Source organism: Anomaloglossus baeobatrachus, chromosome 1 (assembly GCF_048569485.1).
Source record: "Anomaloglossus baeobatrachus isolate aAnoBae1 chromosome 1, aAnoBae1.hap1, whole genome shotgun sequence".
NCBI classification, from domain to species: Eukaryota; Metazoa; Chordata; class Amphibia; order Anura; family Aromobatidae; genus Anomaloglossus; species Anomaloglossus baeobatrachus.
In genome coordinates this window covers 338226822-338245128 of record NC_134353.1, presented here as the reverse complement: position 1 = coordinate 338245128, position 18307 = coordinate 338226822, and the positions used below count along the sequence as shown (strand labels likewise).

Here is an 18307-nt window from a genome sequence, read left to right as displayed (position 1 = left end):
CATTTGAAAGCCGTTGCTATGGCCACGGCAATCAAATGAACTTTAGGCAGTAAAGTTACGTCCCTGGTCGTTAAGTCACGTTAAAATAGGACGTAATTTTACTGCCCGCGGTCGTGAAGGGGTTAATGGAAAGTTGAGTGGAAGTAAACGTGTGGTAGAAAAAAGGGGCACAAGCAACCGGGATAACTGCAGCCTTGATAGGATTGTTAAGAAAAGGCCATTCATAAAATTTGGGGCAGATTCACAAGGAGTGGACTGCTGCTGCTGGAGTCAGAGCTACAAGAGCCACCACACACAGACGTATCCAGGACATGGGCTACAAGTGTTGCATTCCTTGTGTCAAGCCACTCCTGACCAATAGAGAACGCCAGAAGCATCTTACCTGGGCCAAGGAGAAAAAGAACTGGACTGTTGCTCAGTGGTCCAAGGTGTTATTTTCAGATGAAAGTAAATTTTGCATTTTATTTGGAAATCAAGGTCCCAGAGTCTGGAGGAAGAGTGGAGAGGCCACAATCCAAGCTGCTTGAGGTCTAGTGTGAAGTCTCCACAATCAGTGATGGTTTGTGGAGCCATGTCATCTGCTGGTGTAGCTCCACTGTGTTTTATCAAGACCAAAATCAGCACAGCCATCTACCAGGAAATTTTAGAGCACTTCATGCTTCCCTCTGCCGATAAGCTTTTTGGAGATGGAAAAGTCATTTTCTAGTAATGCTTGTCACCTGTCCACACTGCCAAAAGTACCAATACCTGGTTTAATAACCACAGTATCACTGTACTTAATTTGCCAGCAAACTCGCCTGACCTAAACCTCATAGAGAATCTATGGGGTATTGTCAAGAGGAAGATGAGAGACACCAGACCCTACAATGCAGACGAGCTGAAGGCTGCTATCAAAGCAATATGGGCTTCCATAACACCTCAGCAGAGACACAGGCTGATCGCCTCCATGCCACACCGCACTGATACAATAATTCATGCAAAAGGAGCCCTGACCTAGTATTGAGGCATTTACTGTACAGACTTTTCAGTAGGCACCAACATTTCTGAGTTTAATATAATTTTTTCACTTGGTCTAATATAATATTCTAATTTTCTGAGATAATGACTTTTGGTTTTGATTGGCTGTAAGCCATAATCATCAACATTAACAGAAATAAACAGTAGAAATAGATCCCTCTGTGTGTAATGACTCTATATAATATGTGTTTCCCTTTTTGTATTGAATTACTGACATAAATTCACTTTTTGATGATATTCTAATTTATTGAGCTGCACTTGTATATGACAGCTTCAGTTGATGCAACCTCCATGATATACTATAAACTATTTAGAAAAAAAAGAAGAAAAAAAAATAAACTATAAATAAATACAAGGGGACAATATATATAGAAAGGTCTTGGGAACAAATGTATATCTAATGACAGCCATAATAATCTCCGGTAACGCCTTACGAGACCACACACTTAATACAGAGCAAGCATTACAATCCTGCAGATGGGGTCTGTAACTGTTAATAGGGTATTAGGGGGGTGGGGGAGTCTGAGAGGTATCCAGAAAGCCAGGCTGTCAGGCGTCCCCTGTGTTTTGGGTGGAGGGCTGGATGCTAATGAACAGTCTGCTGCCTGCATTCTGCTCTGTCCAATGGCAGCCAAGCTCTGCGTCGTCTCCACTGTGCTGAGCAATCTAGACAGAGCAGCACAGCAGAGCCCGGCAGCCTCTCATACAGGAAGGTAGGTGCATAGAGATAAAAGGTATCTGTACCATGTACTGTAATAGACCAGAATGGGGATGATAGGATCTGGCTGCAGAGCAGATGTGCTGTGCTCTATGGGGACATGCAGGCGGATCATGGACCCTTCTCCCATAACCTGGCTCACAGCCCGTGCTGTCACCCAGCCCTCATCTAACATATGCAGGCTCTGGGAGTGATCATACAACATGGATGGCTCAGCAGCACACAGCCCTCCTTTACTACAGCGTCTAATGCCAGCTACTTCATTTGTGGCTTGCATTCTCAGGATGTTGATTTCCACCACAGTCCATCAGTGTCAGCAAACACATATGTAACTGGAGAAATATGCAATGTGACCGGGCTCAAACCATGGCATATGCTAGCAAGCGAAGCAGCACAGTATATGCTTCCTATATATGACCTCTGACCTTATGTACCTCTGTTGGTGATCTTTCATTTGGAAAATGAATTACACTGCCACTCCCTAATTGTCCACAATGGCATTGGTGACAGCTTTCAGAACAGGCCGCATAGAGTGCAATGGATAGTGATGAGCGAGCACTACCATGCTCAGTATTAGTAACTAGTGATGAGTGAGCACTACCATGCTCAGTATTAGTAACTAGTGATGAGTGAGCACTACCATGCTCAGTATTAGTAACTAGTGATGAGCGAGCACTACCATGCTCAGTATTAGTAACTAGTGATGAGCGAGCACTACCATGCTCAGTATTAGTAACTAGTGATGAGTGAGCACTACCATGCTCAGTATTAGTAACTAGTGATGAGTGAGCACTACCATGCTCAGTATTAGTAACTAGTGATGAGTGAGCACTACCATGCTCGGGTGCTCAGTACTCGTAACTAGTGATGAGTGAGCACTACCATGCTCAGTATAAGTAACTAGTGATGAGTGAGCACTACCATGCTCGGGTGCTCAGTACTCGTAACTAGTGATGAGTGAGCACTACCATGCTCAGTATAAGTAACTAGTGATGAGTGAGCACTACCATGCTCAGGTGCTCAGTACTCGTAACTAGTGATGAGTGAGCACTACCATACTCAGTATAAGTAACTAGTGATGAGTGAGCACTACCATGCTCAGGTGCTCAGTACTCGTAACTAGTGATGAGTGAGAACTACCATGCTCAGTATAAGTAACTAGTGATGAGTGAGCACTACCATGCTCAGTATTAGTAACTAGTGATGAGTGAGCACTACCATGCTCAGGTGCTCAGTACTCGTAACTAGTGATGAGTGAGCACTACCATGCTCAGTATAAGTAACTAGTGATGAGTGAGCACTACCATGCTCAGTATAAGTAACTAGTGATGAGTGAGCACTACCATGCTCAGGTGCTCAGTACTCGTAACTAGTGATGAGTGAGCACTACCATACTCAGGTGCTCAGTACTCGTAACTAGTGATGAGTGAGCACTACCATACTCAGTATAAGTAACTAGTGATGAGTGAGAACTACCATGCTCAGTATAAGTAACTAGTGATGAGTGAGCACTACCATGCCGGGTGCTCAGTACTCGTAACTAGTGATGAGTGAGCACTACCATGCTCAGTATGAGTAACTAGTGATGAGTGAGCACTACCATGCTCGGGTGCTCAGTACTCGTAACTAGTGATGAGTGAGCACTACCATGCTCAGTATAAGTAACTAGTGATGAGTGAGCACTACCATGCTCAGTATAAGTAACTAGTGATGAGTGAGCACTACCATGCTCAGGTGCTCAGTACTCGTAACTAGTGATGAGTGAGCACTACCATACTCAGGTGCTCAGTACTCATAACTAGTGATGAGTGAGAACTACCATGCTCAGTATAAGTAACTAGTGATGAGTGAGCACTACCATGCTCAGTATAAGTAACTAGTAATGAGCGAGCACTACCATGCTCAGGTGCTCAGTACTTGTTAGTCATGAGTGAGCACTACCATGCTCAGTATAAGTAACCAGTGATGAGTGAGCACTACCATGCTCAGGTGCTCAGTACTCGTAACTAGTGATGAGTGAGCACTACCATGCTCAGTATAAGTAACTAGTAATGAGCGAGCACTACCATGATCAGGTGCTCAGTACTTGTTAGTCATGAGTGAGTACTACCATGCTCGGGTGCTCAGTATAAATAACTAGTAATGAGCAAGCACTACCATGCTCGGGTGCTCAGTACGCGTAACTAGTGATGAGTGAGCACTACCATGCTCAGTACGCGTAACTAGTGATGAGTGAGCACTACCATGCTCAGGTGCTCAGTACTTGTAACTAGTGATGAGTGAGCACTACCATGCTCAGTATAAGTAACTAGTGGTGAGTGAGCACTACCATGCTCAGTATAAGTAACTAGTAATGAGCGAGCACTACCATGCTCAGGTGCTCAGTACTTGTTAGTCATGAGTGAGTACTACCATGCTCGGGTGCTCAGTACGCGTAACTAGTGATGAGTGAGCAGTACCATGCTCAGGTGCTCAGTATTAGTAACTAGTGATGAGTGAGCACTACCATGCTCAGGTGCTGAGTACTCGTAACTAGTGATGAGTGAGCACTACCATGCTCAGGTGCTCAGTACTTGTTAGTGATGAGTGAGCACTACCATGCTCAGTACAAGTAACTAGTAATGAGTGAGCACTACCATACTCCGGTGTTCAGTACGCGTAACTAGTGATGAGCGAGCATTACCATGCTCAGGTGCTCAGTATTAGTAACTAGTGATGAGTGAGCACTACCATGCTCAGGTGCTCAGTACACGTAACTAGTGATGAGCGAGCACTACCATGCTCAGTACACGTAACTAGTGATGAGCGAGCACTACCATGCTCAGTACTCGTAACTAGTGATGAGTGAGCACTACCATGCTCAGTACTCGTAACTAGTGATGAGCGAGCACTACCATGCTCAGTACTCGTAACTAGTGATGAGTGAACACTACCATGCTCAGTACGCGTAACTAGTGATGAGCGAGCATTACCATGCTCAGGTGCTCAGTATTAGTAACTAGTGATGAGTGAGCACTACCATGCTCAGGTGCTCAGTACTTGTTAGTGATGAGTGAGCACTACCATGCTCAGTACAAGTAACTAGTAATGAGTGAGCACTACCATACTCCGGTGTTCAGTACGCGTAACTAGTGATGAGCGAGCATTACCATGCTCAGGTGCTCAGTATTAGTAACTAGTGATGAGTGAGCACTACCATGCTCAGGTGCTCAGTACACGTAACTAGTGATGAGCGAGCACTACCATGCTCAGTACTCGTAACTAGTGATGAGTGAGCACTACCATGCTCAGTACTCGTAACTAGTGATGAGCGAGCACTACCATGCTCAGTACGCGTAACTAGTGATGAGCGAGCATTACCATGCTCAGGTGCTCAGTATTAGTAACTAGTGATGAGCGAGCACTACCATGCTCAGGTGCTCAGTACACGTAACTAGTGATGAGTGAGCACTACCATGCTCAGATGCTCAGTATTAGTAACTAGTGATGAGTGAGCACTACCATGCTCAGGTGCTCAGTACTTGTAACTAGTGATGAGTGAGCACTACCATGCTCAGGTGCTTAGTACTCCGTAACTAGTGATGAGTGAGCACTACCATACTCCGTACTCGTACCTAGTGGTGAGTGAGCACTACTATGCTCGGGTACTCGTAAATAGTGTTGAGTGAGCACTACCATGCTTGGGTGCCCTGTACTCGCAACTAGTGATGAGTGAGCACTACCATCCTCGGTACCCAGAACTAGCTAGTTACCATGCTCGGGTGCTCAGTACTCGTAATAAGCATTTTGACGCCCGGACGGGTGCCAGTTGCCTACTGAGTATAATGGAAGTCAATGAGGAACTCTAGAATTTTTATGGGAACTGTTCCCAGAAAAACGTTTGAGTTGCCCATTGACTTCCATTATGATCAGTACTTGAGTGCCGCCTATCCGAGCGTCCAAATGTTTGTTACAAATAATAAACTAATAATAATCAATACATTCAATCACTTAACATTACACTTAGGCCTTAAAGAGGATCTGTCATGAGATCAAAAGTTTTTTTGCTCTTATTTTATCCTTCCTGCTATCTTGAGTAATGAAGTTATTTTTTTTGTTTTGTTTTGCGATACGGTTCCAGATACAGGCCTTTTTATTTAGAGCCAATTTTCAAAGTCTTTACAAGGAGGTATGACTCAGCTCAGTAATTATGCAGAGCAGCCTGAAGGCCCGCCCCCAGTCCTGTGAGCCACGCCCCCTTGTAAACTTTCGAAAATCACCACTAAATAGAGAATTGCCCATATCTCTGGAATTGTATCGTTGATTTTAAACTAGCAAAAACTGGCTACTTTTGGTCCACTTTAAAAAACAAACAAAAAAAAAAAACACAAAACAGTGCCAGTATGTTGGCAGCATTTTGTATGGAACCACATTGTATTAGCCCGTACTTTCATGGATTAATAAGCATTTAAAATCCCAATCATCTCACAAATCATATGGAAAATATAACATTGCCACATAGTAGTATTATACTTGTGGAATCCTGTCAAATTAATCTAAATCACTTTTCCCCAGAAACTAAACCAGAATGTAACCTAGAGTCAAATAAGAAGGTAACTTGGGGCATTTAAAGGGAATAGGACATCGGGTTTTTGCTATCCTTAGAGCAGGATAATGTAGCGGCAGAGATCCTGATTCCAGCAATGTGTCACTTAAAGGGAACTATTATTTTCATACATAAAGTAAAGCCAGTGCTATACTGGCGCTAGAATGCTGAATGTAATCATACCTTTTGTTCAGAGATTGGATGTTTTATTTCAGAAATATGTGCAAGTAAAGCTCCAGCAATGCACTGCTATTTGATTGATAGGTGCAACAGGAAGGGAATATGTAGGTCAGGTCTTGATATCCATTCCCGCTTCTGCCTGGCCTTCCTCCCCCTGTCGCCGTCATAGACGTTACTTCTGGTGCAGGGAGACAGAAGTGATACGTCGCTGGAATAAGGCTCTCTGACCCTACATCATGCTGCTCTCAGACGGGGAAGCAAAAACCTAGTGACAGATTCTATTTAAAAAGATCACATTTCCGGAATGTAAATGAGGGATTCTGAGCCTAAAAGCTCAAGAATGTTTGTTCTTAGTCATCGCCGGCCTTTCCTCGGGCAGCCATATTGGAGCGATTTCCTTTCTATATAGCTAGTGTTATGGCAGCTGGAATAAATGGAAGTCAATTTACAGAGATGCATCCCCTTGGTCTCTGGGGAGACATTTATCTTCTCTGTATATATAGTGTGTGGAGTCTCTATCCTGCCTTATATAGGCCCGAGCCTCCCTCTAATGATACGATTGTGTACCCCCTCTGCCTGCATTTATGGCAAAGCTACCCTTCCACCTTACAGATCTCCTGTATGTTGTAATGTATATTTATGTTCATATGGGATATTTTTGGTTATTCCTTTTCTGGTCTTATACAAAATAATAGAGAAAATCAGGCATAAAAAAGAAACAATAATAAATTATTATTAATAATAATAATAATAATAATAATAATAATACACACAAATAGCCTTAACACTGTTTTGAAAAAACTACAAAAAAAACAAAAAACAAAACAAAAACAAAAAAAAGTTCAAGAAGTACAATGGCAAAACTCCATTGGGGAAGCATTTCACTTTCCATACTGGCTGACGGCAGCAGATGGAGTCTCTTTTAAAGGGATGTTTAGCCACAAACACAATGTTTTTGTTTTTTTTTATAAATGCTGTATCAGTAATAGTGGATTTCCCAGAACACTTGTTAAGCACAAATGATAAAAAAAGAAATCCAATATAACCGCTTTATCCTCTGGAGGCACAATGGAAATAATGCCGTATTATAGCGGTCTGATGGAGTGATATGGGAACGTCTGAGGAAATGAAGATACAATGTAATCCATAGAAAAAAAGAAGATTCCTCATCTAAACAACAGCATACAAAACAACATCTAAACAGAATCAGACTCATCTTCACCATCACGAGAGGAACGGCCCAAGAGAAATAACTGATTGTTACAGGGAGAAGTTCTGTTACAATGAATGGAAATAATGGTTACATCCAAAGCTGAAATCCCATCTTGGCTCTTTACATGAGAAAACCATCTGAAACATTGTTGGTTATAAATGACTTGATGACAAAATGTAGAATTGGTGGAGGAAGGTTGAAGTAGATGGACCTAGGTCTTTTTTCAAACTCTGTAACACTTAAGCCCCCATACACATTAGATGGCTGAACCATCCTTCAACCAGCGCGGTTTCCCCCGACTCCTCCATGTACAGAGGCAGTATTCTGTAGGGAACCGCTGCTGTCAAACATCCCTGATGGCAGCCAATCTCTAGAGAAAAGTCTAAAATCGGGTGAGCAGATCCCATATCTCCTCTGACAATCATACATTGGGGGCCCCCCAAACACATACTGTCGGCCGCACCTGTCATTATCAGCGGGTTTGGCCAATATTAGTCTATTTTTTTTAAACACTAAAAGTTAAAAAAAAAAAGATATCAATCACAATCCTTCCTTAAAAAGGAGGAATACCCATCTCTTCTCCTTAACTAGGGTGAGCCATCCCTTTATGACCATTGGAGGGTCTCAGACCCTTGATCTCTTATGGATCCGGATAATAAAGGGGTTGAAGTTGTGGCCCCTTCACAGTCTTCTCCTTTTCCACACAGAAAACAAAATAAAATATAATAATAAACAACAACCTGCGAACTCTAATTGCAAGACTACGGCTCACAGCCCCAAGCTACAGCCTTAGGTATTGTGAAACAATGCAACGCAAGACGACGGGCTTCACCAATGCATTATTAACGTCTGGCAGGCATGTCGGCGGATAACGTTGCACTGAAATACACTTTCTTTACTTGGCAGTGGCCATTTAGAACAAAGGCCTTTATTAGCACGAATAAATGATACACTGTATTCCCGAAAATGACTTCCGAATCCATTGCATGCGGAGACGGCCGCAATTAATGAGAGTGAACTTCATTTATGAGGGCAAGCGTGAAACGCACCTGGTCTCTGGGCTTTGGAAAACGACAATTAAACACCGTACAGGCCAAAAATAAAGCCGCATTTCTAACTGTATCTCAATATTAATATTTTAATATTCAATAGTAATTGGAAGGAGCTTTTCTGCATATGTATCTCAGTCTCACACAGATATAGAAAGATTGGATATTTCTATATCAGGAACAAAAAAAAAAAATAAAAGTTCCCATGTCAATACTTGTGCAACATGGAAGCTTTTTGTGAGTGGTTAAAGGGGTACTCCGGAGATTATGTTTTTGTACTGTCCCTGCCCTCATACACTATGAAGCTGAGCTGGCCCCTGCAGGTCTGGTATCACTTGTAAATCAATAAAAGAGTAGCTGCTTCTTACCCCTTCTGAATGGGACGTTACGTCACAGACCAGTGTAAAGCTCCGTGACTGGATAGAAGCAAGTATTCGGGGGCTGGCATGTAGGAAGAACATGGAGGCAACGGCCATGCCCCCTGCTCTCTGCTGCTGGAAAATGAGGGGTACGTCTTATAATCTGAATGTTGCTTACAGATGATAATGGAGAGGGGTCGCAGAAGCAATGCTGTGAGCACTGTGCTGGGGCTGCGGGTGCAATCCTGAAAATGTTGTCGGCAGGGCGGACTTCAGACAATTGTGCCTGGAGTCGACGCCTGCGCAGATGGAGCTCTTGGATCAAGACCTCATCTGCGCACAAGCTGCCTCCGGCTCACTAATCTCCAAGGAGGGGACTTAAGGAAAATGGCGTCTGGAGGTGGCACATACACAGATGAGATTTTGAGCAGAGAGCTCAAGTGCCGACTATGGGCGCCATTTCTTTGAAGCCTGCACTGCTGACAATTTCTGGAAGTTGCCTGTCTCACTGCGCCTGCAGTGAGCATCTGGGACACCTGCCGCCCCGCCCTCAGCATCGCCTTACTCCAGTACCGCCTCTGCCTCCTGTGACCCCGCACCACCACCACTGCCGCCCACTCCTGGTAAGACACCACCGGATTTTAAGACTGACCCCATTTTTTTTAAAAAAAAAAAAAAACAAACAACTTTTTTTCTTCCTCTAAATTTGAGGTGCATCTTCTAATCTGGTTCGTCTTATAACCGAAAACAATACGGCAATCTTTTGAAACTATATGTATCACAATTAGGAAATCAATGATATAGCAGATGGGAGCATCACTGATTTAGAAAATGGCAGAATGCCACCAATTCATTTTTGCACACGTCATCAAATTTTAGTTACTCGACACATGAGCAAAGCTCTATTATCACTAGCTCAGGGAGATTGGATAGAGAGCATTTGTGAACAGCAATTTTCAGATCTTGACACAGATTCTTAATGGGATTTAGGTTTGGACTGTGACTGGACCACATGAATAGGTTTTAATCTACACCATTTGTAGCTCTGCCAGTATGTTTAAGGATCAATGATCTCCTGGAAGGTGAACCTACAGCTCAGTCTCAAGACTTTTGCAGCTTCTAACGTTTTTTCCTCCAGGATTCCCTCCATCCATCTTCCCATCAACTCTGACCACCTTGCCTGGCCCTGCTGAAGAAACATCCCCACATTGTGCTGCCACCATCATGTTTAGTGATGTTTTCAGGGTGACATGCAGTGTTTGTTTCTGCCACACAAAGAATTTTGCGTTTAGCCCAAAAAGTTCTAATTTGGTCTCATATGACCATAGCACCTTCTTCCAAATGCTAGCTGTCTCCCCTTACATGGCTTTTTAAAAAGTGCAAACAGGACTCTTACTTTCAAAAATGGCTTTCTTCTTACCATTCTTCCATAAAGGCCAGATTTGTGGAGTATGCAAGTAATAGTTGTTTTGTGGACAGAATCTCCAACCTGAGTTGTGGATCTCTACAGTTCCTCTAAGGTGACCACCCATGGGCCTCATGGCTGCTTCTCTGATTAGTGGCTCTCCTCAATTGGATGTCAGTTTACGTGGATGGCTACATCTTGGTAGCTTTGTATTTGTGCCATACTCCTATTATTTTTGTATGATGGATTGAACAAGTTCTGTGAAATGTTCAGAGATTGGGCTATCTTTTTATGACCTAACTCTGCTTTCCTCTTTTCCACAACTTTATCCCTGACCTGTCTGGTGTGTTCATTGGTTTTCATGATGCTGTTTGATCCGTAATCTTCTCAATCAAGCCTCTGAGGCCTTCATAGAACAGCTGTTATACAGAGAATAAATTACACACTGGTAGACTCAGCTTACTAATTGTGATTGTGACTTCTGGAGGCAATTGGTCACTCAGGATTTTATTTAGGGGTATCCGACTACAAGTGACTGAATAAAAATGCATGTCACAATTTTCAGATACATATTTTCAAAATATTTACAAAACCATGTCTTTCCTTTACAGTTCACAAATACTGACTACTTTGTGGTTGTATATTACAAAAATCCAATAAATACACTTAAGTTTGTGGGTGTAATGTGAAAAAAAAGTGGAAAACTTCATGGCGATGAATACTTTTTTAAGGTACTGTCTATATGATATGTATATGTAGTGTGTGTGTGTGTGTGTGTGTGTGTGTGTGTGTGTGTGTGTGTGTGTGTGTGTGTGTGTGGCAACAATGTCCCTTAGTGCACAAATCCCTCAATGCAATTTACATAGCTGTCAGCTGAATCATGGTTCGGTTGACAGCTATTTCACCCAACCCTCCCATACATAGAGGTTCTCACTCTCATAGAGGTTCTCACTCTGCAGAGTGCGCCTGCGTTCTAGTTGATAGATCGGCTGCCAGACATGTCTTGAGGCAGCTTATCTATTAAAGAAAAAAACAGAACTGGTAGTCTAAAATCAGACATGCTGGATCATTCTGTCCCCCAAAACAGTGTGTTGTGGGAGGGGATCCATGATTAAGAAGTGTTCGAATCATTTCAGATTAGTCAGCTTTATTATTCAGGGTGTCCGGTTTTTAATTGTATAGTTGTTTCTATCATAATTAGGAGTTGGATAAAGGTTTTATATCCTTATCCGAGCATGTTTTGGATTAACCAGCCTGTAATGGAGTTATGAACAAGCTGAGCTAAACACAACATATACCATATTTTTCGTTTTATAAGACGCACCGGATTATAAGACGAACCCCAAATTTAGAGATAAAAAAGGTAAAAAAAAAAAATATAAATGGGTTTTGTTTTATACTCGGGTGTTGTCTTACCAGAGGAGGGGGGCAGCAGTGGTGGTGAAGCAGGGTCACAGGAGGCAGAGGTTGTAATGGCAGCGGTGGGTCAATAAAGGTAGCGGGTCAGTGACGGCGGGTCAATGGCAACAGCGGCGGTGGGTCAGTAGTGGCAGCGGCGGGTCAGTGGTGGAGCAGGCCGGTGCAGTGAGTGTCCCAGTGTGTCCGCGGTCCCGGTTCAAATGATGGCGCATGGAGCGGCGCATGCGCAGATGGAGCTCTCATCCAAGGGCTCCATCTGCGCATGCGCTGACTCCCTGCACCATCATTTGAAACTGGGACCGCGGACACAGTGGGACACCTGCGGCACAGCCACCGCAGTCCGCACAGCCACCCGCCCGCGCGCACAGAGTGGCAGCCAGCAGGCCACCCGCCGACCCGCACAGAGAAGCAGCCGGCCTCGAGGACAGAAAGGCAGCCGGCACCAACAGGCAGCCGGCCACCCGCACGCAGCCACAGGCACCTGGCCGCCGCACAGACAGCTCCCCAAACCCCCCTTCCCCCACCCCCCCGGTAAGCAGATTATAAGACGCACCCCTCATTTTCCTTCCAAATTTTTGGGAGGAAAAGTGCATCTCATAATCCGAAAAATATGGTACTTTCTTGTTAGGGAAAACTTGTCCTCTTATAAAAAGAAAAAAAGTACAGAAAAGGTCCCAAAAAAGAAAAAACGTCTGGTCTACATTAGGGTATTTTAGAGATTGGTCACTATACTGTACTTAATGACTGGTATTACCATTTTTTGCAGTTACTCTCTGAAGAGTGCCTAACAAGATGTCATCTCTAGGCGCCTGGAAAAATGAGACAAGCCAGATCCAGCAGCAAGTTGGGTTTCAGGTTCAGAAGATCTACCCATTCCATGATGGCTGGAATACAGCGTGTTTTGTAATCCTGGTGCTGTTCATCCTGACTGTACTATCCCTGGTCCTGCTGGCATTCCTCTATGAAATGCTGGACTGCTGCTGTTGTGCCAAACACAAGACAGTCAAAGATCTGGAGAATGAACCAAACCCAGTAAGAGCCCTAATGAGCAGCATGAAGAAAAGGAAAACTGAAGTAGTGTAGCACCGGCACCTGCCAGGGGGTGGCCCGCTATTTGGTTCAGAGGACAATCCGTGAGCAGAAGTCAAATCTCTCATCTGCTTATGACAGCACACACTTGGGTCACCCACAATCGTTGCCTCTATCATGTGAATTGTTTAGATACCCTTACAAATTGTCCTACTATAGACATCCTAGTTTTGTTTCAGGTTGCACAGTCATGGTGGAGCATAATGCATCCTTTCTTCTACAAAACTTTGTAACTCATCTTTGAGTTTGTTTCCGAAAATCTATGGACATGAAAACCGCATAACATTTACATGATTTGTCACAGTATTAATCCACGTACCATAATAAAGACAATACAGCTGTAATATCAGGTCCTTACAAGATTAAGTGTCCTATCTGGGGTGCCACTTATACAGAACGTGAGCAAATGTAATGCAATAATAAAAACTATGGCGTTATAGGTCAATGGTAACAGATAAGGTAATACATAGATAATATATATATTTTTTTAAATTTGTTTATTAAGTAACAGAAATCAACCAGGTACAAATAAGAACATGTATTATGCATACTTGCAAAACTGTAAGCGTTCCGTACAGAGAGTACACATACTCCAGGTACCTGGGGTGCAGATACACCTTAAAAGGGAACCGGTCACCAGATTTTTCACTATTAGACTAAGGGGCACTTTGCACACTGCGACATCGCAGGTGCGATGTCGGTGGGGTCAAATTGAAAATGACGCACTTCCGGCATCGCATGCGACATCGCAGTGTGTAAAGGCTGGATGATACGATTAACGAGCGCAAAAGCGTCGTAATCGTATCATCGGTGTAGCGTCGGCGTAATCCATGATTACGCTGACGCGACGGTCCGATGTTGTTCCTCGCTCCTGCGGCATCACACATCGCTGTGTGTGAAGTCGCAGGAGCGAGGAACGTCTCCTACCGGCCTCACTGCGGCTTCCGTAGGATATGCGGAAGGAAGGAGGTGAGCAGGATGTTTACATCCTGCTCATCTCCGCCCCTCCGCTCTGATTGGCCGCCTGCCGTGTGACGTCGCAGTGACGCCGCACGACCCGCCCCCTTAACAAGGAGGCGGGTCGCCGGCCACAGGGACGTCGCACAGCAGGTGAGTGTGTGTGTGAAGCTGGCGTAGCGATAACTTTCGCTACGCCAGCTATCACCACATATCGCTGCTGCGACGGGGGCGGGCACTATCGCACTCGGCATCGCAGCATCGGGCTGCGATGTCGTAGTGTGCAAAGCCCGCCTAACAGTATCACCTTCTGCAGCTCCTGGGCTGTATTCTATGAAGGTGCACCTTGGCCCCGACTCCCCTTCCAGACCCAAAAATAACTTGGCCAGATGGCGGGCTCATTTAATGATCCTGTCCCCCCTCCTGCCGTTGTTCGCCGTCCTCCTTTCTTGATTGACGGGTTAACGTCCTCCGTCATCCTCCTCCTCACATTTTCAAATCTTGCGCCTGTGCAGTTAGGTCTGCTAGCGCAGGCGCAGTTCGCTCTGCCGTATCGTGGGCAGAGCAGAAAACATAGCTGCCCTAGCTCGCGCCGGTGAGCTAAATGCGCAGGCGCGAGATTATGGTCGGCGCTGTGCATGACCTCACCAGCGCCATGCTCGTACCCACCCATAATCTCGCGCTTGCGCATTTAACTCACCGGCGTGAGAGAGGGCAGCTGTTTTCTGCTCTGGCCTCGATATGGCAGATCGAACTGCGCCTGCGCGAGCCAACAGAACTGCACAGGCATGAAATTTGAAAATGCGACGAGGAGGATGACGGAGGACGTTATCCCGTCAATCAAGAAAGGAGGACGGCGAACAACGGCAGGAGAGAGGACAGGAGCAGAAAATGAGCCCGCCCATCTGGCCAACACAGTTAATTAGCATACCTAAGGGACAAGTTTTATAAAGTTATTTTTGGGGTCTGGAAGGGGAGTCAGGGAACAAGGTGCACCTTCCTAGAAAGCAGCCCAGAAGCTGCAGAAGGGGATTTTTAGTCCAATAGGGAAAAATCTGGTGACAGGTTCCCTTTAACAAGACACAGAGAACAAAAGAACACATAACAAAAGTATCACAGTGGCTGTTTCTGCCATAGGTGCCAACCAAGGAGCATTCAACATTAGTACTAGACTGTAATATACTTTCTGCAATATAAGAGCAAACGGGCAATACAGACAATTATTACTTTAAAAAGTGTAACGTCAAAGGAGAGGAATTCCACATCTCCCAGACCTTATTATATTTCTCAGGGCAACCTATATTTTGGTACAATGTCTGTTTATAGGGGAACATTGCATTTACTAGCTCCACCCATGCACGTACCGTTGTGGGGGAGGGGGGGACTGCCCATCCATCTCAAGGCAATGCGTTTCCTGGCCATAACTCGGGATTCCCAGAGAAAGATTTTGTGGTGATGAGACCAGGTTCTCTAGTCCAAGACTACAAACAGGCAGCGTAATGGATCAAGAGGTATAGGGAAGGAGGCCAGGGAGGATAGAAACAATCCCTCCTCACACCAAATGGCAGCGATTACCGGGCAGCCCCAGATCATATGGACGAAGTCTGCATCCTCCCCATAACACTGAAGACACTCTGACGTCTCTCGGTGTCACATCTTAAACAATCTCAGTGGGGTAATGTATAACTGGTGTATTATATAGATTTAGATCATTTTGTTGTTAATTGACGGGGAGACCTTAGTAGGCGATTCCCAGGCTTCCTCCCAGTCATCCTCCTGCATATTCGGAACCAGCAGCCCTCACCTCTTCTTGACTGCCAAAGGTTGGGATTCATTCCGCACGGACAGCCGGTACGTATACAAAAAGGAGATCAACCCTTATGGGCCTTGAGACCGAAGAATCCCTATCAAGGGAAAAGAGCATATTAGAACGGTCCCAGGAGTCCCCCTCATGTGGTACTGGATCGCCGTTCTAAGCTGCAAATATGTGGCATCTAGCAACGTTAAACTTGGATTGGATCTGGTCAAATGATAACAATACATTTTGCTCATAGATCTCCCAGAGAGAGAAAATACCATGCACACTCCAGAATGTGGAAGACGGGTGATCCGATGGCGTGGGGAAATACATATTTTGCCATAGGGGCATTTTAGCTATAACATTAGAGAAATGCAGGACCTTCTTCTCCTGCCCTCACACCTGCTGTGCCATCCTATGAAGCGGCAGCAACTTCCGCGATCTTGATTCCTCCATTTCAAGACAACAGAGTAGAGAATTCGTCCCCGCTGCATGAGCCAAATGACTCTTGGAATTAGGGAAGACAAAGCCAGGCATCCATGAGGATATCGCCTTCAACCGGTTCGCTAAATAATAATAAAAGAAATCTGGCAATGCTGTCCTCCCAGTTGTTTGGATCTATGGAGGGTAGTTAGTTTTAATTTAGGTCTTGCATTGCCCCACACAAACCCAGTTATTAGCGTATTTAGGGATGAAAAGAATGATTTACGGACTAACACCGCGATATGTTGGAGGAAATAATTGAATGTGGGGAGCAATATCATCTTTATCAAATTAATACGCCCCGGACTGATAAAGGAAGTTTACCCCATAACTGGAATTTACGTTCAGGCAATTCTAGCAGATGATATATATTTGATGGGAGGTCGCGTTTGCTATCTTTTTATATAAGGATACCTAAATATTTAAAGTCTGAGACTAAGTGCAGAGGGGAATAGAGCTTCTAAATGGGATGTAGGACCATGGGAGAGGGACATCGGATTAGATTTATCCCAATTTATGCCTAATCCGGAATATTTAGTAAAGTCATCTATAACATCAACAACTCGGGCGAGTGACCGCTCCACTTGATCCATAAATATAATCATATCATCTGCATACAGGCCAATTTTATGTACCCAGTCAGCAATCCGGATAGCCATAATCAGCCTGTCAGAAAATATCTTAATTGTTAAAGCTTCAATAACAAGAGGGCCGGGGACAAGAGCCATCCCTGACGAGTCCCCCTTTCTTTTTTTAAATCAGATCTTTTTTTATTAAATCATTAGGGATCAATACAGAGAGTATTTCACTTTTCATATAACTGATAACAATAAACAGATAAACACATATGATTTATAAATCAGGTTCTTTCTCTGCATATATGTAAATATAATAATAGAGTTCTCAAATCATAATTATATTATATAACTTGAGCCTACAAACCTCGTGGCTCTACAAATAAACAAAACTTAAATTATGCAATAATGCCTCAGACTAACAGGAACACCTCCTCCATCAGCCGTGTCGCTCCACATCATATTGCTATACTCTCCTGCTCCTCCCTCTCCGTGCAGTCATCCATGAAACCATTCCAGTCCTCTGTCACCTCTTCATTCAAAGTCCATTTCGCCACAGAAAAAAACTAGTTTTAATTCCCTTCCTCACACATGCCATCACTGCAGGCACAACAGTAACCGGTCCAGCATTGCATCCCGAACCATTGCACTAGAGGGTAGGCCCGGCAACTCCATCCATGGCCGCCAAATGTTGTAAAACTTTTTCAATGTTTTTCTTTTTAAATAAACTCCCCTTTCTAATCTTATGACGTTATTTAATTTGTTTTTGAGCTCTGGTAATGTTGGTGGTAGAGGGTCTAACCAGTGATATGCAAGTAGCTTTCTTGCTTGGTACAAGATACGGGCTATTCCCAGGGCTGTTGGAGAATCCGGATCCACTTCTCCTTCCCATAGGCTCAACAGGCACAGGCGGGGCGACGGTTGTATTGTGATATGATATATTTGACCTATAAGTCCCAGGGTTTGGTTCCAGAAATCACCAATGTGTCCACACTCCCACATAACATGCATCAAATGGGCATCATCCTGTCCACACCTAACACACTGTGTGTTTGGTCTGAGTCCCATCTTAAATAGTAGACTGGGAGTTTTATATACCCTGTGGATGAGATATATTTGAGACAGCTTTTGGCACTCCGATACCGCCAGTTTAGGAACTTGTTCCAATATATCAGACCACTGGCCTTCCGTCAGGGGACCGACGTCTCGTTCCCATTTGCTTTTAACAAGCAATGGATGTGTTTCCAGATGGGCAGGTAGTAATTTTTTATATAGTTCCGAAATAAGACCCTTAGAGGACTCAGATGTAAGCAGCCTATGTAATGTTTGATTATGTGTCACTGTGACCGAGTTTGTCCTCCCCTGTCTTTCCAGTGCGTGTCTCAGCTGCAAATACTGATAAAAGAAGACATGCGGAAGGTGAAACTCCGTTCTCAATTGTTCAAAGCTTTTAAGAGTAT

The 18307-nt window shown here is 44.2% G+C and overlaps 2 protein-coding genes across 2 annotated transcripts in view; one reads left to right on the top strand and one right to left on the bottom strand.

Annotated features, from left to right (window-relative positions):
- GTF2E2 (general transcription factor IIE subunit 2) overlaps positions 1–18307 on the bottom strand; it is an 86502-nt gene that overhangs the window by 45613 nt on the left and 22582 nt on the right. The window lies entirely within an intron of this gene.
- On the top strand, positions 1626–13378 carry SMIM18 (small integral membrane protein 18). Its single transcript, XM_075337761.1, has 2 exons — positions 1626–1730; positions 12712–13378. Exon 2 carries the CDS (start codon positions 12738–12740, stop codon positions 13026–13028), a length of 291 nt encoding a protein of 96 aa, XP_075193876.1. The 5' UTR covers positions 1626–1730; positions 12712–12737; the 3' UTR covers positions 13029–13378.